The sequence below is a fragment of the Erinaceus europaeus genome, chromosome 10, assembly GCF_950295315.1.
Source record: "Erinaceus europaeus chromosome 10, mEriEur2.1, whole genome shotgun sequence".
In the NCBI taxonomy this organism is placed as follows: domain Eukaryota; kingdom Metazoa; phylum Chordata; class Mammalia; order Eulipotyphla; family Erinaceidae; genus Erinaceus; species Erinaceus europaeus.
In genome coordinates, this window is record NC_080171.1 from 31,046,862 (window position 1) to 31,071,206 (window position 24,345).

At 41.8% G+C, this 24,345-nt stretch overlaps 1 protein-coding gene and 1 non-coding gene across 2 annotated transcripts in view; one reads left to right on the plus strand and one right to left on the minus strand.

Moving 5' to 3' along the window:
* The window catches only part of SLC28A3 (solute carrier family 28 member 3), an 81,961-nt gene that overhangs the window by 40,053 nt on the left and 17,563 nt on the right, over positions 1–24,345 (plus strand). Inside the window, exons 3-10 of the mRNA XM_007528395.3 lie at positions 2,653–2,735; positions 5,089–5,180; positions 8,006–8,195; positions 12,844–12,988; positions 15,685–15,798; positions 17,148–17,225; positions 21,448–21,528; positions 23,478–23,558. Of these exons, the coding sequence (XP_007528457.2) occupies positions 2,653–2,735; positions 5,089–5,180; positions 8,006–8,195; positions 12,844–12,988; positions 15,685–15,798; positions 17,148–17,225; positions 21,448–21,528; positions 23,478–23,558 (864 nt within the window). The remainder of the gene's footprint in view (positions 1–2,652; positions 2,736–5,088; positions 5,181–8,005; positions 8,196–12,843; positions 12,989–15,684; positions 15,799–17,147; positions 17,226–21,447; positions 21,529–23,477; positions 23,559–24,345) is intronic.
* On the minus strand, positions 22,341–22,447 carry LOC132541021 (U6 spliceosomal RNA). Its single transcript, XR_009552216.1, has one exon. It is a non-coding gene; the product is annotated as a U6 spliceosomal RNA (small nuclear RNA).

Consider the following 24,345-nt stretch of genomic DNA (forward strand, 5'->3'; position numbering starts at 1 on the left):
TGGGATGATCTCATTCATGGGCAGAGGTTGAAAACCAGGATCAGAGAAGAAAGCGCTAAGCTGAACTTGAACTGGAGTTGATGTATTGCACCAAGGTAAAAGACTCTGGGGTGGGTGGGGAGGAGAGTACAGGTCCTGGAAAAGGATGACAGAGGACCTAGTGGGGGTTGTATTGTTATGTGGAAAACTGAGAGATGTTAGGCATGTACAAACTATTGTATTTACTGTTGAATATAAAACATAAATCTCCCAATAAAGGGGAAAAAATCCTCTTACCTTTCTCCTTCCTGAGGTTCAGAAGATAAAGAATCTGAAGCATAAATGTACTGGGGCCTGGCATCAAAGTGTGGGTTCCAGACAAGGAAGACAACTTGAGACCAAAGTCTAATTATGAAAGTCTTTATTTCCTGGCTAGGCCCGGCTGGGCACAGTCCAACAAAGCAGACTGCCAGAGAGCAGTTCCGGCCCTTGTTACACAGCTGGTTATATAGGCAAAATCACAAGTTTCACAAACAAGCAGGACACAGAAGCTAATATAGGCAGTTAATTTTAGAACTCCCCACTTTTGACTCTCCACACCTTCTTTTCAGAGGAATCCACACCCGCTACTCCCTCTTCTTAAGAGTATGTCGTAAGTGCACTGATACTCGAGTGGGGCAAGAATTTTCCTGGAACTGACTGATACTGGCAGGGTCACTGGGGAGTCAAAATGGAGCTCCTCAGGTCAAGCCCTTACAAAAGAATGATCTGATCTTTGAGAATCTTTTCAGCTAATGATTTACTTCTAAGAGTTAAGTTGTCAAGAGAGTCAAAGGGGTATGATAGAAGTCAGAAGCTGATGTCGGGCATTTGACCTCTTAGAGCTTGTTCAGAACCATGACACTTTTGCTTCCTTTTCTCTATCCGCCCCCCACCCCTGTAGGTGGTTATCATACCTGGATTTTTTTTCTTTTTTTTAAATTATAATTGCAGCATGAAGGGAGGCAAGAAATATGTACCATCTTGAGAACAAGATAGGTCGTGGATACTTAAGATGTCAGCTAGTACCTCGAAAGACTGGGTATAATCCTCACTCAATTAATGAGAGTAAGGATTAGTGAAGAGGACAAACTTGTCTATTTATTTATTTATTTATTTAATTTATTTTTTAACCAGAGCACCACTCAGCTCTAGCTTATAGTGGTGCTGGGGATTGAACCTGGAACTTCAGAGTCTCGGGCATGAGAGTCAGTTTGCATAACCATTATGCTATCTACCCTCACCCCTAACTTGTCTTTTAAAAAATATTTTAAATTTTATTTTAATGAGCAAAAGACAGACACAAAGAGAAAGATACACAAAAGGAGACCAGAGCATTGCTTAATTCTGGTTTATGGTGGTGTTTGGGGATTGAACCTGGGACCTCAGAGCCTCAGTCTTTTGCATAACCACTATTCTGTCTCCCAGTATGGAACTAATTTTCCTTTAACCCAACTGATAAGAACCCTGGTCCCCAAGGGAAGTTTCATCTCTTAAAGATGCTAATGAAGCCTTCCTTGGTCTCTGGACTTTTGGGAAGCAGAGCTTGGAGGAGTACCAGGGGGGAATCTGTGTGGCCTCTGGTATTCATTTAGTACAGGATAGAGTTTGAACGATTATAGCATAAACAGAAACAAATGAGCAGAGATACATGTGCCAGTTCCCTAGAGAAAAGGAGGAATTACCAAGAGCTCTTTTGATGATAAAAAGAGATGTGGCAGAAACGACTTGGATCTGAGGCCCATTGTTTGAGCCCCAGCACCACATCCTGAAGAGGTGCTCTGCCCTCTCTGATTCTCTCTCCCTCCAGTATATTTTTTTAATTTTATTTATTTATTTATTATTGAGTAGATACAGAGAGAAATTGAGAGGGGAGGGGGAGATAGAGAGGGAAAGAGACAGAAAGACACCTGTAGCCTTGCTTCATCACTCATGAAGATTTCCCCCTGCAGGTGGGGACCAGGGGCTTGAACCCAGGTCTTTGAGCACTATAACGTGTACAATTAACTAGGTACACCACCACCTGGCCCTGTCTCTCTCTCTCTCTCTCTTTTTTCTCTAATGAAATAAATAAATCTTCAGAATTAGAAAATATATAAGGGGAGTAATATGTAAGGCTGTTTTTCATGATAAAGGGGAAAACGTGTAGTGTGAAATAGGATTTGTCTTCTTGTGTAATGATTAAAAAAACTTTAGGAAAGTTCTTTGCCCCCACCCCCCAAAAGCAATGAGCAAAGGAGATCAGGGCTTATTGCATCTGGAATTGTATTTATTTATTTGTTTGTTTGTTTGTTTTACCAGAGTACTGCTCAGCTCTGGCTTATGGTGGTGCTTGGGACTGAACCTGGGACTTCTGGTACCTCAGACCTGAAAGTTTTTTTTTAATATTTTTATTTATTTTTGGATAGAGACAGAGATAAATTGAAAGGTGAGAGTGATATCGACAGGAGAGAGAGACAGAGACACCTGCAGTCCTGCTTCACCACTCATGAAGCTTTCTTGTGGAGAGTAGGGGCTTGAACCTAGGTGTTTGTGCCACCACCTGGTCCCAGGCCTCAAAGTCTTTTTGCATAACCATTATGCTGTCTCCCCAGCCCTGGAATTCTCATGATTTTATCATTGTTTGACTTTCAGCTCGAAGAACAAGTTGTCATTGAGCAGGATTCTCCGGAATACAAAGAAGACGTGGAAAATGACTCAGAAACCCATCAAGAAGGGTACAAGTTCCAACTAGAAAAATAACCATGCTTACCTTTTATTTGGCTTCATCACTTTGTTCTATCCTTATACAGTTCTAAACATTTATTATGATTAACTGTGACTTACCACCAACAATCCTTACAACTCACCCACAGGCATTATCAGAAAAATCCATTCCTTTCTTGGGTAATCTGCAGGAAAGAAAAGCTTTATCACCACCCATTGGTTAATAGCCCTGAAATCCATAAAATGCCTATATATATATCTGCTCCCCTTATATTTCAAGTCTCCCCCCACACCCCACTGCCCTAAAGTCTGTCAGCCTCCCACCAAGGCAACTCATTCAAACTCTGTGCAGCCAGAAAGGGTGAGAGTTCATTGTATTTTATTTTATTTTATTATTATTTATTTAATTTATAAAAAAACTGACAAAACCATAGGATAAGAGGGATACAACTCCACACAATTCCCACCACCAGAACTCCGTATCCCATCCCCTCCCCTGATAGCTTTCCTATTCTTTTATTATTATTATTTTTATTGGGGAATTAATGTTTTACATTCAACAATAAATACAATAGTTTGTACATGCATAACATTCCCCAGTTTCCCATTTAACACTATGTCATTTATCATTCCCACTATGTCATTTATCATCCTTCATGGACCTGTATTCTCCCCACCCACCCACTCCCACCCCAGAGTCTTTTACTTTGGTGTGATATGCCAATTACACTTCAGGTTCTACTTGTGTTTTAGTTTCTGATCTTGTTTTTCAACTTCTGCCTGAGAGTGAGATCATCCCATATTCATCCTTCTGTTTCTGACTTATTTCACATAACATGAATTTTTCAAGGTCCATCCAAGATCGGCTGAAAATGGTGAAGTCACCGTTTTTTACAGCTGAGTAGTATTCCATTGTGTATATATACCACAACTTGCTCAGCCACTCATCTGTTGTTGGACACCTGCGTTGCTTCCAGGTTTTGGCTATTACAAATTGTGCTGCCAAAAACATATGTGTGCACAGATCTTTTTGGATGGATGTGAGCTTTCCTATTCTTTAACCCTCTGGGAGTAAGGACCCAAGATCATTATGAGGTGCAGAAGGTGGAAGGTCTGGCTTCTGTAATTGCTTCCCCGCTGAACATGGGTGTTGACAGGTTGATCCATTCTCCCAGCCTGCCTCTCTCTTTCCCTAGTGGGGTGGGGTTCTGGGGAATTGGATCTCCAGGACACATTGGTGGGGTTGTCTGTCCAGGAAAGTCCAATTTGCATCATGATAGCATCTGGAACCTGGTGGTTGAAAAGATGCTAGCATGATGCCTTCCAGATTTACACTGTATTTTATAAAATTATTTTTAAAATGGAAGCCTCCAAACTATAATTTTTTTTCTTTTATCTATTTGATGGGACAGAGACTGAGAGGGGAAGTGGGACAGAGAAGGAAAGAGAAAGAGACACTTGCAGCACTGCTTCACCACTCATGAAGCTTTCCTTCTGCAGGTGGAGAGTGGGGGCTTGAACCCAGTTCTTTATGCACTCGACTAGGTGCACCACTGCTCAGCCCCTGGATTTTTATTTTTAGCCAACATTTCATAATTGTGGCTTACAAGTCAATGGAGGCCCTCATGGTCGAGAGAGAGGCACTCATCCTGTGACTGACTTTCAGCCTTTGTTGAGTGCTCCGTTACCATTCCTCTGTTCCAGGAACATGCTTTCTGCATCTCTGTAGTTTCTCAGGGCTGGGTGCAGCCCTGCAGCAAAGGCTGTCCCAAGCCCTGACGGATTTTAGTTCAAAAATGAAACGAGCTTTCCACTTCTATTCTGTAGGACACAGCCCATAAACGTGTTTACTTGCTTGTTTTACAAAGTCTCATCTAGCCATGGGATGCCAGTTCATTTCATATGTAAACTACCAAAGATCCGATCAATTTCACTTTAAAGACACAATGGACTGTATGAAATGATTCATGAAGAGGGCAATAGTCCTTCCAGGAAGCGGAAGAGGCCTCCCCAAAGCAGTACAACATGAAGGTTTCTGTTGGTAAAAACTGGGCAAGATAACGGAAAAGGGTATGAGCTTAGGGTTAGCTAGCCCACATGTGTGGAATGGAACAGTGGTCTTATGGCAGATATTGACACCTTCCTTTAAGGAATGGAAAAAGGCACTTCATTTGTGCTGACCAGATAAATCCATAACTGATCGGCTATGATCACATTCCAAAGAGAGGATGAAATTGGAGCTAAGACAGATGTTAAGTCTTGCTGGGCACAGCACCAATGCCTGCATTGGGGAGTCACTGCTCTCTTTTTCACACATAGTGATGGTATTTATCTGCTTGCCTTTATGCTTTTGTGTTGTTGCAGGTACCTGGCAAGAAAATATGGTGCTGTTTGCGATTTTTGTAGGAGACACAAAACCACCCTTCGTTACATCCTCTGGGGAGTTTTGTTAATAGGTAAGTAGTAAGAAGGAGTGGAATGCCAGTGTCTCTTTTAAGGACTCAAATTCTAGTTTTCTGTAGAACAAAAGTAAATCGCCTTCCCCATACACTTTACTGAATCACCCATAGAGGCAGAGATGTGACTCAGTGTCATGTTTATATATCCAGGTGGGCATTATCCTCTCATATCATTATCTGGTACTAATTTATCACTATTACATTATTGGAAACTATGTAGCAATATATTAGTGCCCCATATGCATCACAGACCTGTATAGACTTACATCTATATGTAAGTATAAATAAATTGACATACCAGGTTTCACACTTGCATCTCTAATAGAGATTTAAAAATTGATAAACTGGCCTCTTCCTGATTATAGATAAAAATGATCATTTCAGGCTTGGTGGTGGCGCACCTAGTTGAGTGCACACATTACAGTATGCAAGGACCTGGGTTCAAACCCCCAGTCCCCACCTGCAAGGGGAAAGCTTCACAAGTGGTGAAGCAGGGCTGCAGGTGTTTCTCTCTCCCTCTCTATCACCACTTTCCCTCTCAATTTCTGGCTGTCTCTATCCAATAAATAGATATAATAAAACATTTTTAAATGATCACTTCTTCATGCACTACATGCCTTCCCCTTAAGGACTCTGAGTTGGTGGGCAATGACTAGGTTTTATCCATGCTCTTTTTCTTTCTGTTCTCAACTTTAAAAGTAATCTGCCTCTTAAAGTTTGTAGTTTAATATCTGTTTGGCAAATTTGTGCCACTTTAAAGGCCTTCACTATCATTCCCATTTTGTTACGTTTCTGTATGGGGACTTTATGTTGGAATATTGTATAAAGCATTTGTAGCGGTTTAAAAATAAAATATTTAAATTAAAAATAAGAAGAAAAGAAAACCCTGATTAGAGGTCAGATGTTGATGCACCTGGTTGATTGCACATGTCACAATGTGCAAGAACCCAGGTTCAAGCTCCTGGTCCCCACCTGCAGGGGGAAAGCTTTGCGTGTGGTAAAGCAGGGCTGCAGGTTTCTGTCTCTCTCCCTCTCTATCTTCCCTTCCCTCTTGATTACTGGCTTTCTGGCTGTCTCTGTTCAGTAAGTAAATATAGATTTAAAGACACACACACACACACACACACACACACACACACACACACACACACTCTGATTAGTGTTCTCAGCTAGGGATACAATTTGCTTCCCAACCCAGTTGATGCAGCCAGTGGCTACTTGTTAAATCATCTACTCTCACAGCCTTTGCTATTGATCACAAAGTGGATTTGAGGGTTGGACAAAGCAAACCCAGGTAACAGGAAAATAGCTGATAAACACAAGGTAGGACCCTAATTATAGAAAACAACATGAGCAATTCACACTGTACGCAAAGACAACACAAAGAGGAGGAGCTCAAGCCCATTTTAGTCCAAGCCCCCTTGCCTGATGGCAGTGAATGGCATCTGCACACTGAGCTGCTCCACCAGCCCACTCTCATGCCTTCTTTTGGGGGTTCTGTGGTACAGTATGAACAGTTCTAATTTCTTTCTTATGCAAATTTTCCCCAGAATACTGCTTGGCTCTGGCTTTTCGTGGTACTGGGGACTGGACTTGGGCCCTTTGGTACCTCAGACATGAAAGTCCTGCTTAACCACTCTGCTTGTCCCCGCAGCCCCAGGCTAGATCTGAACTATGCACCAAGAAGCAACAGCTGTTTGCCTGTGATGGTTTCAACACCTATCCTTTCTCTATTAGAAGCCCACCTGCTAAGTCAGAATACCAGGAGAAAGGTTGTTAGTTCCAAGAGAGAGGCTCAATGGTCAAGCACCAAAATTCATAAATTCAGACAGTTTTATGGAAAATAAAACTCAGTCATCCATGTTGTATATACCTTTTCATTTTTCTGATTAAAAGTTTAAAATCTCGGGGGCTGGGAGGCAGTGTAGCCGGTTAAATGCACATGGTTCGGAGTGCACGGACCAGCATAAGGATCCTAGTTCGAGCCCCCAGCTCCCCACCAGTGGGGGGAGGGGAATTGCTTCACAAGTGGTAAAACAGGTCTGCAGGTGTCTATCCTTTTCTCCCCTTCTCTGTCTTCCCTCTTCTCTCGATTTCTCTCTGTCCTATCTAACAACAACAACAGCAATAGCAACAAGGGCAACAAAATGAAAAAATTGGATTCCAGGAGCAATGGATTCATAGTACAGGCACAGAGCCCCAGTGATAAGCCTGGAGGCAAAAAAAAAAAAAAAAACGTTTAAAATCTCAGGAAGATAAAAGACCTTATTAGAAATACCTAGATAGGGTTTGGGGGGAAGCCTTTAAAATGTAATATAAATTACTCATTTGAGTCTTATAAATACAAAAAAAAAAGTCATAGAACATATGATGTGGACTGTACATATTTGAAAAACATGAACTTGAAAAAAGAAATATATATATATTCAACTAACATTATGACCAGGGAAGAACTATGGTGGTTACCATTGGAGGCAGGTAGGGGCACAGAACTTTGGTGGGAGTGGTCTGGAACTGAGCCCCTATTATCTTAGAATCTTGCAAATCACTAAGAAATCACAAATAAAAACATAAAGTAAATAAAGCCCAATACTCTGTCCTCTTAGCATTTGTAATGAGACCCCCTAGAGACTTGCCTTGAGAAAAAACCAAGACCCCCACCCCAAATATAATTCTTATCGTGAGAAAAGCCAGTAAGCATAGCAAGAATACTCCTGTCTTCAGTGGTTATTTTCTTGAGCCTGACCTTGGCAGAGCTAGGCCAGTCCTGTTCTCCACCTGACCAGAACAACACTCACTGACTCTGTTTGCTTCCTGCACAGGTTACCTGGCTATTGTGATTGCCGCTTGTGTGCTCAACTTCCAGAGAGCCCTCCCTCTTTTTGTGATCACTGTGGCTATCGTCTTCTTTGTGGCCTGGGATTTTTTTATGGCCAAATATGAACATCGAGTCATTGAGTTCCTGTCCCCTGGCAGAAGGCTGCTGAACAGACATTGGTTCTGGCTGAAGTGGTGAGTGCAGTCACTTCTCTCTTTATTCACTTTAAGTGGTTTGTTTATTTATTGGATAGAGAGAGAGAGAAATTGAGAGTGGAGTGGGAGATAGAGATGGAGAAATAGGGGCACCTGCAACGACGCTCCACCATTCATGAAGCTCCATCCTACACACACAGGGGGAGACTAGGGGCTTAAACCCGGGACCCTGTTCTTGTAACGTGAGCTCTCCCAAGTGTATCACCGCTTGGTCCCTCAGTTGCTGCTCTTATTGTTGAAAGAATGTTAGTCTATTCTTACACTGTCGCAAATCTTGGCTCTTGAGAGCGCATCCTCATTCATAGGAATTGGAAGCTAGAAAGCCTAGTGAGGAATCCACTAGAATTCCTTCACTTTACAAAAAAGGAAACCAAGACCTTGACACGGCGAGGGCTCATATGATATATTTTTCTTTCTTTTTTTTTTTTTAAGTTTTGGGTTTTTCTTTATCTTTATTTATTTATTGGGTAGAGAGCTAGAAATCAAGAGAGGAGGGGGGGGAGAGAGACAGAGAGATACCCACAATACTGATTCACCACTTGTGAAGCTTTCTCTCTGCAGTGGGGACTTGGGGCTTTAACCTGGGTCCTTGCACATTGGAACATGTGCACTCAACCAAATGCGCCAACACCTGGACCCTTCCTTTTTTTTCTTTTTTTGTTAATTTTTTTATATTTATTTAATTTCCCTTGTTTTTTATTGTGTTGTTATTATTGTTGTTATTGCTGTCGTTGTTGTTGGATAGGACAGAGAGAAATGGAGAGAGGAGGGGAAGACAGAGAGGGGGAGAGAAAGATAGACACCTGCAGACCTGCTTTACTGCCTGTGATGTGACTCCCCTGCAGGTGGGGAGCTGCAGGCTCCAACCAGGATCCTTAAGCTGGTCTTTGTGCTTTGCACCACCTGTGCTTAACCCGCTGCGCTACCACCCGATTCCCCCCTTCCTTTTTTTTTTTCTAAATAGTTTTAAATATATATATTTGGAGTAGAGGTTGAAATTGAAAGGGGAAGGGAAGTAGGGGGGGAACTTGCAGCACTGCTTAACCACTTGTGAAGCTTCACCACCCTGCAAGTGGGGACCAGAGGCTTGAACCCAGATCCTGGCACACTGCAATGTGTGTGCTCAACCAGGTGCACCCCAAGGGCTCATTCAAGGTATACTCAGACTTGGCAATGAAAAGACATGGGCATCAATCAGTCATGACTGTTCTGGCACATGATAGACAACAGTCACACTCATGCCTCCTATTGTTAATATAGATGACTGGTATGTGGGAAAATGCTGAGATGTCTACAAAGGGTTTTTGGTTTTTGCAGCTTTTCCCTGTTAATACAAACTACACATGCTCTTTTTTTTTTTTCACAAGGAGAGAGAGGGAGAAGGGAAGGGGAGGGGGAGAGGGGAGAGAGAGAGAGAGAGACAGAGAGAGAGAGAGAGAGAAAGGCCAAGACCAGAGCATGCTCAGCTCTGGCATATGTAGTGTCAGGGACTGAGTCTAGAACCTGGTGCCTGCAAGTCCTATGCTCTACCACTGAGCTAGTTCCCAGCTACATGCTTTCTTTAAACATTATTTACAAAATGGTGATTACAGAACATATTCTCTTATTGTTATTGCTTCCTAACCTCCTCTTTGACTGTTTATTTTGCTTGGTTTTTTTTTTTTTTTTTTTTTGCTATTCTAAAAGTTAGGATGAACACAAATCACTTTATCTGCTTCTGATTAATTTAGATCAGCCAGTAACTCAGTGTTTACATTTTTATTTGCATTTCTTTAGTGACAAGATAATTCAAGTAATTTAATCTGGCTTTCTTTTTCTCTTTATTTCTTTCTCTCCATGCCTTTTACTTGTTGAAAACTGGAGTCTTAGAAATTGCTTTGATCTTGAGAGCCACTAATACTTAACTTTTTGCATGGAAGATGTGTTAAAAGTTAATGTTAAGGAACCCAACACACCCATCCAAAAAGATCTGTGTACACCTATGTTCACAGCAGCACAATTTGTAATAGCCAAAACCCAGAAGCAACCTAGGTGTCTAGTAACAGATGAGTGGCTGAGAAAGTTGTAGAATATATACACAATGGAATACTGCTCAGCTATTAAGAATAATGAATTCACCTTCTTCACCTCATCTTGGCTGGGGCTTGAAGGAATTATGTTAAGTGAGATAAGCCAGGAAGAGAAGGATGAATATGGGACGATCCCACATAGACAGAAGTTGAGAAATAAGAACAGAAGGGGAAACACAAAGCAGAACTTGGACTGGAGTTGGTGTATTGCACCAAAGTAAAGGACTGTGGGGTGTGGGATGGGAGTGGAGGTGTTTAGGTCTTGGAACATGATGGTGGAGGAGGCTCTAAGTGGGGGGTAGAGTGTTATGCAGAAAACTGAGAGATGTTACACATGTAACAAGTATTTTACTGTGGACTGAAAACCATTAATCCCCCCCAGTAAAGGAAAAATAAAATTAAAAACTATTTTTAAAGTCATTTCTCAAGGATTGCAAACAAGTATAACTTTTTGGTTTCACCTGTCATCATTTCATCATTTTAACTTTCTTCAGAGAGCTATCTATTCGCACATTGTATTAAAATGTTAAAAGCCCAGGACCCTTCTTGTCCTGAGTTAACAGTTCAGTGATCACATCTGTAACATTATAGTTAAGATGCCCCATCCCACACAGTAATGAGAATTATGAACCTGATTGTGTGCCCACCTTCCCTCCTCAGCTGGGACCTTCTTTTTCCTTTTCCCTGTTACCTGCTCCACTACCAGCCTCAAAACTTGGATGTGGGTTAGAATACCTCTGACTTGGGGAGTCGGCTTCCTGCTCTAGGCATAAAACTTACTCCTTAGGAAGAAGTATCTTCAAATTGTTACACAGGAGTCCTCCATGTAGGACTCCGTGACTTCTTCTTTTTTTTAAATTTTTTATTTAAGAAAGGATTAATGAACAAAAATATAAGGTAGGAGGGAGAGGATGTGGGGACAGAGGAACCCTTTTACATTGCTGGTGGGAATGTAAATTGGTACAGCCTCTGTGGAGAGCAGTCTGGAAAACTCTCACAAGGCTAGACATGGACCTTCCATATGATCCAGTAATTCCTCTCCTGGGGTTATACCCCAAGGACTCCATAACGCCCAACCAAAAAGAGATGTGTACTCCTATGTTCATAGCAGCACAATTCACAATAGCTAAAACCTGGAAGCAACCCAGGTGCCCAACAACAAATGAGTGGCTGAGAAAGCTGTGGTATATATACACAATGGAATACTATGCAGCTATCAAGAACAATGAACCCACCTTCTCTGACCCATCTTGGACAGAGCTAGAAGGAATTATGTTAAGTGAACTAAGTCAGAAAGATAAAGATGAGTATGGGATGATCCCACTCATCAACAGAAATTGAGTAAGAAGATCTGAAAGGGAAACTAAAAGCAGGACCTGATCAAATTGTAAGTAGGGCACCAAAGTAAAGACCCCGTGACTTCTAGCTGACTGTCTAAGGCTGTCTCCCAAGCCACTTTGTGGGGTCTTTACCACTAGGTGGCGCTGCTGGGTAGGGCCCAGGACTAGCTCTTCCCAGCATGATGCTCATGGGTTCCCTCAGGAAGCATCACACATGTTGACCTAATAAACCAAAGCTGGCAATCCCAACAGAGCTCCCACTTTTCCTCTGCCATACACAGCAAGAGTTAGTCTTGTAAAGCCATTTGACTGCTCAGCAAAGTCAGAATCCAGTTCAAGTCTAACTTAGCTTTCTGAGGCTCAAATGATATGTTCCAACTACAAAGATCAATCCCTCCCTTAAAAGGCAAAGGGATCAAACACCTCACTCATCTCCTAAAACAGAGTTGATGACTTCCTGATTTTTTTTTTTATTTATTGAATAGAGACATAAAGAGGAAAGGGGGAGTCGGAGAGGGACAAAAAAAGGGAGATACTTGAAGCTTTCTCTACTTGTGAAGTGCTTCACTACTTGTGACTCTTTCCCCTTGCCAGTGGATTGTGACTCTTTCCCCTTGCCAGTGGAAACCTGGATCTTGAACCTGAATCCTTGTGTATTATAACATGTGTTCTCAACCTCATCGCCACATCCCACCCCCTTTAAGTATGTTTTATTTTAATGAGAGAGACAGAAAGAGAGAGAGGAAGAGAGAGGGAGGTGGGGAGAAAGAGAGAGAGAGAGAGAGGATGACAGTGAAAGGCCCAACAGTGGTGAAACCGAGAGGACATTGTTTAATTGTTTATACATTTCTGCCCTCATAACCATAACCAAAGTGTGATCTTTAGAAGCACAATTTCCAGGGTTTTGGTGGTGGCACACATACTACTGTGTGCAAGGACCCCAGTTCAAGCTTCTGGTCCCCATCTGCAGGGGGAAAGCTTCACAAGCAGTGAAGCAGTGCTGCAGGTGTTTCTCTGTCTCTCTCCATCTTTGACTCCCTCTTCTCTCTCAATTTCTCTTTGTCCGATCAAATAAAACAAATTTTTTTTTTAAATTAGAAGCATAATTTTCTGGTACCAAGATTTGTTGTTTTCTTTGGTTTTGCTCAGTTAAGCCTGATTAAGACTTTCAAGTATGCATAACCCATTATACCAGTGTCACATCTCTGGTTTGTTTAGGGTGATTTGGAGTTCACTGGTCCTGGGGTCTTTATTCTGGCTGATCTTTGACACTGCCGCACTGGGAAGCCAGCAACTGATCTCATTTGGTGGACTCATCATGTACATGACACTATTATTTCTGTTTTCCAAGTATCCGACCAAAGTAAGTATGAAATCAGCCCTTTTCTTTAGGGAGTAGTGGTGTCCCCTTATTTGTTTAAATTATTTAAAATAATGAGCCTGCAAAGCCTTAACTGTCATCCAATCTCTTTCTCCCCTCACTGTAATCTTCCAAGAGGTAAGATGGTACCCTTCTTGCAGATGCTTCACAGCAGGGTTACTCTCTCATTTTTCATTCTCAGTCATTTCCTAGGTACACAACCAGTGAGATAGTCTCTCCTGTCAGGTCCAGTGTCCTCCTCACATACCCTAACTTGCTCCTTCAAACAACAACAAAAAGTGCATCCATTTTGATCCAGATTTCCCCAGACCAGTAACTAATCTAATATTCTACCACTGAATCCTGACATTTATCAAATTTCCATTTGCAATTTAGTGTTCTTTTACTCCAAAGGTTTTTTTTTTCATCCTTAAACAGTTTTGTTCACATTGAATTCGATTTTTATCCTTGTTCTGTTGTCTCCAACCCATTATAGGAGCAAGAATTCTGAGATATCAGAGTTTTCCCTCATGATTCATAATGGCAAACTCTGGAAGCCTTCACTGGCTGAAAGGTTAACCCCAGGGGAGGGGGGGGAAGCATACATCAGAGACCAGGGATACTTAATAGGACCCAGACTCTGCCCTATTTGGGTGAATATATTCACTGTTTTTCCCTGCCTCCAGTCCTATAGCTCTTTGCAGACCACTCATTCCTGTACCAAAAATGAAGACAGGTAATTGTACATTAGTGCTGTAACATTAGTGCTATACTCTTGGGTCTCCATTAGAGTTAATTGATTCCTTTCACAGTGAAATAAAAGACCCTCAATAGGGTAGAATTTCACTTAATTCACTTACAAATCATCAAATCCACAAGCTTTAAGCTTACAATGAAGTTATGTTCTGTCTTTCCATTTTCCAGATGAGGGAAATAACTATGTATCTAATATTTTCACCATGACTATCAAGGCTAGATTCTCTTTCTGTTAGTGGCCCTACAATGACTACTCTCTGTGTCCCAGTTATTTTATCATGGTATAATGGTCACATACCCTTTTGGGACTGAAGGCTTTGAGCCCAAGTTTAAGAGGAACAGAAGGGCAGGGGAGACAGTAGAATGATTCTGCAAAAGACTTTCATGTCTGAGGCTCTGAGGGCTCAGGTTCAATCTCTAGTCCCACCAGACATAAGCAATACTCATATTCTCTCTCTCTCTCTCTCTCTCTTTCTCTCTCTCCCCCTCCCTCCCACCCTCCCTCCTTCTCCCTATCCCTCTCCCTCTCTCCCCACTCCCATTATTTCTGTATTTCTCTCATTCAAATAAATAAAAAATGCATTTTTTAAACTTATTTCTTTATTGGGGAATTAATGTTTTACATTCAACAGTAAATACAATAGTTTGTACATGCATAACATTCCCCAGTTTCCCATTTAACAATACAACCCCCACTATGTCATTTATCGTCCTTCATGGACCTGTATTCTCCCCACCCACCCACTCCCACCCCAGAGTCTTTTACTTGGGGGCAATATGCCAATTCCATTTCAGGTTCTACTTGTGCTTTCTTTTCTGATCTTGTTTTTCAACTTCTGCCTGAGAATGAGATCATCCCATATTCATCCTTCTGTTTCTGACTTATTTCACTCCACATGATTTTTTCAAGGTCCATCCAAGATCAGCTGAAAACGGTGAAGTCATCATTTTTTACAGCTGAGTAGTATTCCACTATATATATATACCACAACTTGCTCAGCCACTCATCTGTTGTTGGACACCTGGGTTGCTTCCAGGTTTTGGCTATTACAAATTGTGCTGCTAAGAACATATGTGCACACAGATCTTTTTGGATGGATGTGTTGGGTTCCTTAGGATATATCCCCAGGAGAGGAATTGCAGGGTCATAGGGTAGGTCCATTTCTAGCCTTGTGAGAGTTCTCCAGACTGTTCTCCAGAGAGGTTGGACCAATTGACATTCCCACCAGCAGTGCAGAAGGGTTCCTGTGACCCTACACCCTTTCCAGCATTTGCTGCTGTTACCTTTTCTGATGTATGACATTCTCACAGGAGTGAAGTGGTATCTCATTGTTGTCTTGATTTGCATTTCTCTAAAAACGCATTTTTTAAAAAAGTAAAAATGAATAGAGTAAAATGCTGAGACTTCTTAAGTGTGATCCTATCAAGGGGTTTTTCTTTTTTTAATCAGGACTGCTTTAGTCTCCAAAGAACATGTGGGTAACAGGTCACATTTTAACTCCTAAAGAAATGGTCAGTCTCTGAACATTTATGCTGAGTTCAGCAATCACTTTCTGTTTGTTTGTTTGCATTTATTTGCTTTTTCCAGAGTACCACTCAATTCTGGCTTATGGTGATGCTAGGGATTGAAACTGAGGACTATAATGCCTCAGGCATGAATATCATTTTGACTTTTTTTTTTTAATTGACAGAGACAGAGAAATTGAGGGGGAAGAGGGAAGTAGAAAGAGAGAGAGAGACACCTGTAGCTGTACTTTTACCACTCATAAAGATTGTTCCCTGTAGATGGGGACCAAGGGGATTGAACCCAGGTCCTTGTGCACTGTGATGTGTGTGCTTAACTAGGTATGCCACACCCTGAAGGTCACTTTATATAACGGCTGTGCTATCTATCCAGCCCATGGCATTCCTAATAATGTGTCTCCCTTGATCTTTCTGTGTAGGTTTACTGGAGGCCTGTCTTTTGGGGTATTGGGCTACAGTTTCTTTTTGGACTCTTAATCCTAAGGACTGAACCTGGATTTTTAGCTTTTGAATGGTTGGGCAAACAAGTTCAGGTAAGCTGCTCCTTGCTTCTATATTACTTTTAACATGTGAATATAATCTTTGAGATGTGACAGAAATAGATATTTTATTGATCTGCATTATTTGACCCAAATTTTATTTCCATAACATAAAATTAGACAAACAATAATTAGACAATATGGAATTTATTAATCAGGGCCTGAGGACACAACATAATGGTTATCAAAAAGGCTTCCATGCCTGAGGCTCTGAGGTCCCACCATAATGCAGAGCTGAGCAGCGCTCTGATCTCTCTGTTCTCTCTCTCTCTCTCTCTCTCTCTCACTAATATAAATAAAAATTATTTTAAAAAAAGAATCTGTTGTGGTCCAGGAGGTGGAGCAGCGGATAAAGCATTGGATTCTCAGCCATGAGGTTCTGAGTTCGATCCCCAGCAGCACATGTACCAGAGTGATGTCTGGTTCTTTCTCTCCTATCTTTCTCATGAATAAATAAATAAGTAAATTCTTAAAAAAAAAAAAAAAGAATCTGTTACTCTATCTAGTTTAATATCAAATACCATTAGCACTATTAATTAATCACATAAAAGACTTAGTGTCAATAATTGCCATTAAATATTAGCATCCAGTTGTTGGCAATGTTCTCTCCTTATCCTGTCATTCACCGCATCACTCACTCTTCAAAGCCTATTGCCTTCTTCATTCTTCTCTAGGAGTTTTCTTTCTCTCTCTCTCTTTTCTTTCCTCCAGGGCTATCGCTGGCGCTCAGTGCCTGCACTACGAATCTGCTGCTCCTGGTGGCTATTTTTTCCTTTTTCTTTTGCCCTTGTTGTGGGATAGGACAGAGAGAAGTCGAGAGAGGAGATGAAGACAGAGAGGGGGAGAGAAAGACAGACACCTGCAGACCTGCTTCACCACTTGTGAAGCCACCCCCCTGCAGGTGGGAAGCTGGGGGCTCGAACTGGGATCATTACAGCGGTCCTTGCGCTTCATGCCATGTGCACTTAACCCGCTGCACTACCACCTGGCCCCCTCTAGGAGTTTCTGTCACCCTTTTAGCATGGTTCCACAGAGAACCGACTTTTTTTTTTTTTTTTTTTACATCTGTTGGCAAGCAGTGCCACCTCTGTGCCATCTTTGGCTTTCTGGGTACAAATAACCACTTCTAGCTCATTCTTTAGTATCCTGGACTGAATGTTAGAAATGGCTGAAAATCTATAGGCAGCTACAGTTCAAATATATGCTTCCAGGCTGAAAAAATTCTTTCCACGTCTATCCACCAGTTTACTGGGTGCTCACCCTCTCGGAGCCCACTCAGTCCTGTGAACTGTAATTACCACTTTGGAGGTTGTAATTCTCTGCTCTTTCTCTCTTTGTTGCAGACATTCCTGGAGTTCACTAATGCTGGTGCTTCGTTTGTCTTTGGTGAGAAATACACAGACCACTTCTTTGCATTTAAGGTAAAACCAAACCCCTTTTTCTCTATGGCCCTTCCCTTTTTAGTCACTTCTTGGTCTGCGCAGGTGGTCAGCTAAATCCTCAGTGACCAGAAAGCAAGTGTATCTACTGCTGGGCTTGTTTGGGCTGCATCGCATAGAACTGCCCTTTCTTACTTTCGTGACAGGCAGTCAGCAGACTACACCTCAACAGCAACTGTGTTGTTGGTTGAGGGGCAATGCTATAATAATGACTTTGCTGGGGGCAGGCAGTAGCACACCCGGTTGAGCACACATATTACAGTGTACAAGGACCTGGATTCAAGCCTCCAGTGCCTATCAGCAGGGAGGAAGCTTCAGAAATGGTGAAGCAGTGCTGCAAGTGTCTCTCTCTCCCACTTTATCTCCCCCTTCCCTCTCAGTTTTTCTCTGTCTCTATCCAAAAATAAATTGATGATGATGATGAAGATGATGATGATGATGATGATGATGATGATGATAAATGGTTACTATACTCTTAAGGGAAACATCTAGAGAAAGTCAGAAATCCACATATACCCTGGTGGGGTGGTGGTGGGGGGAGCTTGGACCATTGCCTCAGATACTTAAAAAAATCATGAGGGTTATAGCATCTGAGACTTTAGGTATCTGGCAACTAATAGGCATATGGCCACAAATAGCTTCCAGGTTCGGGATCAGTGACAGTTCTGAACTTAGGAAACCTCTCTACCCCCAGAGAGCTGAGACAGCTGGTTACCTTCATCCTGCCCCTCCCTACCTCCACCCTTCCAGAGCCTTTCTCATGCTAAACCTTTCCTTCACTTTTCCATCCTCATCATCAGCTTTTGATAGCCTCGAGGCTAGATCCTAGTCCAGCCAAAGGGACCTGATTTTACAGGTGGGAAAACAGCCTGACCCCATATGCCCAAGTCTGATCCCTTCCTGGAGTTGAAACTCACTTTCCTCTGAGAAGTTCTCAGAGACATTTGTTAATAAAGACAGAAAGACACCTTTCTTATGCTTTTTCTTCTGTTTCCCTTTTGGCAATGTGTTATTGTTCCTCTACTTCCAAATTGTTGTTTTCCTCTGGAACTCTACCCCAGCTTTAGTTAACTTACTTACAAAAAAAAAAAAAAAAACCTGCTGATTTGCTGCTTAGGTGCTGAGAAAGCTTAAGCATCTCTGAAAGGTCAAGTGTCTACAGACTGATTTAAGAGATGCATTCATATTGTGAACTCAGAATTGGAAGAAAAAGTCACAAAGAAGTAACTAGCTCCCCAGACCATCCCAGTGGGATCAGCCCCCACCCTCAGAGCTGCCACCAGCCTCTCATCCAAAGCAGAGTACATACTCCCATGGAAATATCCCAGAGCTGAACCCTTTATCTTCTACAAGCTCTCAGGAAGGCACTGCCTGCCCATTAAATTCAACAAAAGCGCCTCAGTGAGTGAGCACTGAAGAATAGCACAAACTGTCTTTCCATATATGCTATCAACAGATATTTCTAAATTAGATCTCATTCAAAGTGTCCTCAGTCATTTTGTGCTCCTGGAAGCAGCTTGTTCTTAGCCACTCAACTGGGGAAGACAGAGCACAGAGTGGAGGGTGTGTGTACATCTGTGTGTGGGAGAGAGGGTCTGTCCATCGCTCTGTGTGGTCTCTGCAGGGTAGAAACTGCTCCTGCAGGTACACAGGCTTCCTTGAATGCACTCAAAGAACATCAAGGAAATAGGAGCTAGAAAAAGACACTGGGGTGGGGGTGGCACATCTGAATGAGCACACAGGTTACCACGCACATGATGAGGGTTCAAGCTTCTAGGCCCCACCTGCAAGAGGGAAGTTTCATGAGCAGTGAGGCAGGTCTGCAGGTATCTCTCTCTGTCCTTCTCTGTCTCCACCCCTCCCCCACACTTTCTCTCTTATCAAATAAAAAAAAATAAAAATAAAGGAATATATGGTTTCCAGGAATTGTCAATTCATTATGCAGATGCCTAGCCCTAGTAATAACCCTGAAGGCAAATAAATAATAACACTGTAACTTGTGTTGCAGTGCACAAGGACCCAGGTTCAAGCCCCTGGTCCTCACCTTCAGGGGGAAAGCTTCACAAGTGGTGAAGCAGTGCTGCAGATGTCTCTCTCTCCCTCTCTGCCTCCTCCTCTCCTCTCAATTTCTCTCTCTCCAAAACAAATAAATAAATAAAAATTAAGTTAAATAAATTACCCAGCCCTCAGCAACACTGCCATCAATCCCAGCTTCCCAAAAACACACACATACCTATGGTCAATATTATACAGTTGTAACAGTTTAACCTGAGACAGAGCTGACTGATGTTATGGCCAGGATGTTAACTTTATACAGGATGTTGCTATATAAGGTAGTACACCTAGAACCTGTTTTGTAATATAAACCAATGTACCCCAATACAAAATTTTTTAATTTATATGTTTATTATTTTGGAGGTTGGCTTTTTTTTTTTCCAGAGCACTGATCAGCTCTGGCTTTTGGTGGTACATGGGATTGAACCTAGGACTTCAGAGACTCAGGCATGATAACCTCTTTGCATAATCATTATTCTATCTACCCCTGCCCATGTTTATTTATTTTGGGTAGAGACAGAAGTTGAGAGGGAAGAAGTAGCTAGCTAGGGGAGAAGGAGTTAGCTACATATATACATACATACCATACATACATTACATACATACATTACATACATACATTACATACATACATACATACATACATACTTACACATACACCTGCAGCACTGCTTCATCACTTGTGAAGCTTCCCCCTTGCAAGTGGGGACTGGGAGCTTGAACCCGAGTTCTTGTGCATTGTGATGTGTGAGCTCTACTGGATGTACCACCACCCAACTCCCTTCAATACAAATTAAAAGCACTCTCATTTTTCTGGGGGGGAAAAAAGGAAAAGTATATATGTAGAATTATTTTACTGTTGAAAGAACAAGTGCTAACTGTACAGGAGGCAACAGGTGTAAGGATGTGCATTGCCCACAGTTCACCTTGATTCCACTGGTAGATGCTAGAGCCCAAGCCTGTGTAAGATCAGAACAAGGTTATCTGTCCCTGGCATTCATTCTGCTGATCCAGTTACAACAACCCTCCCTGGAGAAACTAAAACAAGCAAATCTCATCACAGCACAGAAGTCACATTCCCTATAATATATGGTCAAGTTTATCCAGAACAAATAGTAAAAGAGACTACAGTGGAGAAGTTGCCTAATAGAAGAGTGGCTCATTTCCAGTACTGGGGACAGAGAAGCCCATACCACACGCCCAGTACTCTTTCATTTTCCTCCATGTTAATGATGCTTAGAGCTGTAGAAGCCACAGGCTCCGGAGCAAACTCCAAGAAATTGTTTAGAGGAACTGGGGAATGGAACACAAGACCCTTGTGGAATCAGAGAAGCCTATCAAACTGTAAGGTGTTTCAGCTGCCATAGAGATCCTGGTGATCAAGGTCAGACTAACTTGCAAGCAAGAAAAGGGACTCTGGGGAGTTGGGGAGTAGCGCAGCGGGTTAAGCATAGGTGGTGCAAGGACCTGCATAAGGATCCTGGTTGGAGCCCCCGGCTCCCCACCTGCAGGGGAGTCACTTCACAGGTGGTGAAGTAGGCCTGCAGGTGTCTATCTTTCTCTCCCCTTCTCTGTCTTCCCTTCCTCTCTCCATTTCTCTCTGTCCTATCCAACAACAACATCAATCATAACTACAACAGAACAACAAGGGCAACAAAAGGGAATAAATAATAAATATATTTTTAAAAGGCTTTAAAAAAAAGAAAAAGAAAAGGAACTCTGACCTCATAACAGAGTTTGGGGCCTCTTGTGATGGGAGAACCTGCATTGCCCTGTTTTCTATGCTAGTTTGAATAGAAATGTTTTTTTTTTTTTTTTCCTTGCAGTCTAACTAGTAGTTTGGTTCCTTTGTTTACTCATTCCCTATACACTGGGACATGTCAACTGATAGCTAATAATGTGTCACTTAAATAAACATTTTACAGTCAAAGCACAAAATATGCATATTTTTGTTCTTTAGAAAAACATAAATATTCATTTTCCTTACCAAAAAAAAAAAAAAAGATTCCTACTTTGATGATGATCTTGGGATATTTTAATGATGTTTTAGAAATGGAGAAAGAAGCAGAAAGAAGCAAACCAGTATGAAACCTGCTAACATTGGAGCCAACAATCACCCGCCATTTTTCATTCCCCTCCCTGCCCCCAGGTGCTGCCCATTGTGGTTTTCTTCAGTACAGTCATGTCCATGCTCTACTACCTGGGGCTGATGCAGTGGGTCATCAGAAAGGTACTGGGACCAGGACTGAGACTGGCATTGGGACTGGGACAGGGACTGGAACTGGGACTAGAATTGGGACTGGGCAGATTTACTAACTAGTGTCGAGCTGACTCTTTCTGGGACCAAGTCTCAAAAGCCTATACTAAGCTCTTTTTTTTTTTTTTAAATGCTGGATTGTCACAACACATTTTTGCATAGAAAAACATGGGAAAATCGGCTGAGGAGATAGCCACAACACCATAAACCAGAGCTGAACAGTGCTCTTAATATCTTTTGCTCTGTATGTCTTCCTCTCTAATTAAAATAAAATATTTAAAAAAGAAGAAACATCATGTTATGATTCTTCTGACACCCCAACAGTTTTCTTTTTGTCATAGGATTCACCACTGCCGCCCAAGTTCTTAGACTCAAACCCCCTAAATCTTGCAAATCTCAGGAACTGCTATCAGGGGTTGCCTTACAACCAAAGATATTTTCATCACCCTTAGCAATCACTTGTTAAGCTGGAAAGAAAAGGCAAGGCAAGACTGAAATAGTCAGACAGTGCTGTTTCTCCCTCACCATAGCTATTTGTCTTCTGCCTTGCACAGACTCGTTGCTTGTCCTCAAAAGTTATAAAACTAGGCACACTGGGTCTGGGAGCTGCCAGAATTAAAACAAGAATAAACAGAAGGCTGCTTTTTGGATCTAAGAGAGTTTTTTTTTCTTTTTGGTTTTTCTCTTTTCTTTATTGGGGGGGGTTAATGTTTTACAGTCAACAGTTAAATACAGTAGTTGATACATAGGTAACATTTCTCGGTTTTCTTCCTTTTTTTTTTTTTTTTAATATGGAATGCTTCATGAATTTGCATGTCTTCCTTGTGCAGGGGCCATGCTAATCTTCTCTGTATCGTTTCAATTTTAGTATATGTGCTGCAGAAACTAGCACAATTTCTGTTTTCTACAAAACACTCTAACCCCCCACCTAGGTCCTCCTCTGCCTTCATATTCTAAGACCTGAATACTCCTCACCATCCCAGAGTCCTTTACTTTGGTGCAATACACCACCACCAAGGGAATTTTTAAAGAACATGACCCATTAGCACATTCTTTTAAGATTGCAAAGCCCATCTCATTCCTGCTGCCCAGCAACTGTCAGTCCTACATTCAGAAATCAGATCAGAAGACTAGGACATTTTTCAGCTAGTTTGAGTGTACATGTGATCAAGGCAGTGCATGCACAGATTGAGTAGAGCCGCAACCCTTTGATCCCTATAATTAAATATAGTAGAAAGGAAGAGGAAAATCAGAATATCCACAGAAATCAGGATTTCAGCAAGAGCACCAGTGCGTATAATTTTCTGATTGCCATTTAAACATTTGGCATATCCTGTGCTCAAGTCTTAAGTGAAGAGAGAGAGAATGCAACAGGAAGTCCCCATCCTGAGGTGGACACCACAGACACAGGTTGGAAAAGCTGGTATAAAAGGGGGCCCACACACACGTTGTTTGGAGAGTTGAATAGAAAAGGCCAAGCCTCAACTGCTTCTTTCTATTTAGTAACTGGGCAACTGTTTCTGAAACAGTAGAAGTGGCCTATGTTTTGAGTTTCTCTTGGATAAAATGATTATAGGATCTCCCTCACATATTGTGAGGTTTAAATGCATCCTGGGTTCAGGTCTTACCATGATATCTGGAATGCAGTAAAGCCTGCTGTAACCCTTAGCAATTATTTGTTACTTGTATATAGTTCCAATAATTTAATAACAAAGTATATACAGTGATTCCAGTTCCTGCTCACAATGGTCTGCAGTATAGACTGAGTGACACTTCATCTACTCAACATGTAGAGTTGGCCTGCCAACAATTGCTGGAAGTCACTGTGTTTTCTTCCAATTTAAAGATTTTTCTATCCCTACCTGAAAGTTTTATGTATACAAATGGTTCTTCACTGACTTTGTCTCTTCTTTGCTAAATAGGTTGGCTGGGTCATGCTAGTTACTATGGGATCATCTCCAATCGAATCTGTAGTTGCTGCTGGTAATATATTCATTGGACAGGTGAGTAGTATTATTAAATAAAACAAAAGAGGGATCAGAAGATAGTTCGTCTGGGAAGGTGTATACTTTGTCATGCATACAGTCTGTTTTGAGCCCCAGCACCACATGGAAGCACCCTAGCACTGGAGGAAGCTCTGATGCTGTGGGGTTTTTTTCTCCCTTTTTTTTTTTTTTTTTTCTCTGCTTCTCTCTATCTGAAATAAAGTGAAAAAGTCAGCCCAGCAGGGGCAAAATCACAAATGTGCTTGTACTGCAAAGGGGAAAAAAGGGGGGGAGCGGCATTTGCTGAAATAGTCTGTCCAGAAAGTGGAATTAAAAATGTATTATTTATTTATTCTAGGGGAGAAAGGGAATCAAAACAAGGGACCCTCAGTCTAGACAATGTTGATTCCAGAAGTGGGGAGTAGGAAGGGAGAGAGCCCTTCCAAGAGTTTTGCTGTGTGAATGTGAAATTTGAGCTCTTGAAAGTTTATGGAAAGGATGAAAAGGTGGAATCATTAATCAAAACAAAGGTGTTTTGTTGTTTTCATTTTTTTTTCCCTCCAGGTTTATTGCTGGGGCTGGGTGCCTGTACTACAAATCTACTGCTCCTGGAGGCTATTTTTTCCCATTTTGTTGCCCTTGTTGTTGTTGTTGTTGTTATTGTTGCCATTGATGTTGTTGTTGTTGGAGAGGACAGAGAGAAATGGAGAGAGGAGGGGAAAACAGAGGAGAGAAAGATAGACACCTGCAGACCTGCTTCACTGCCTGTGAAGCAACTCCCCTGCAGGTGGGGAGCCGGAGGCCT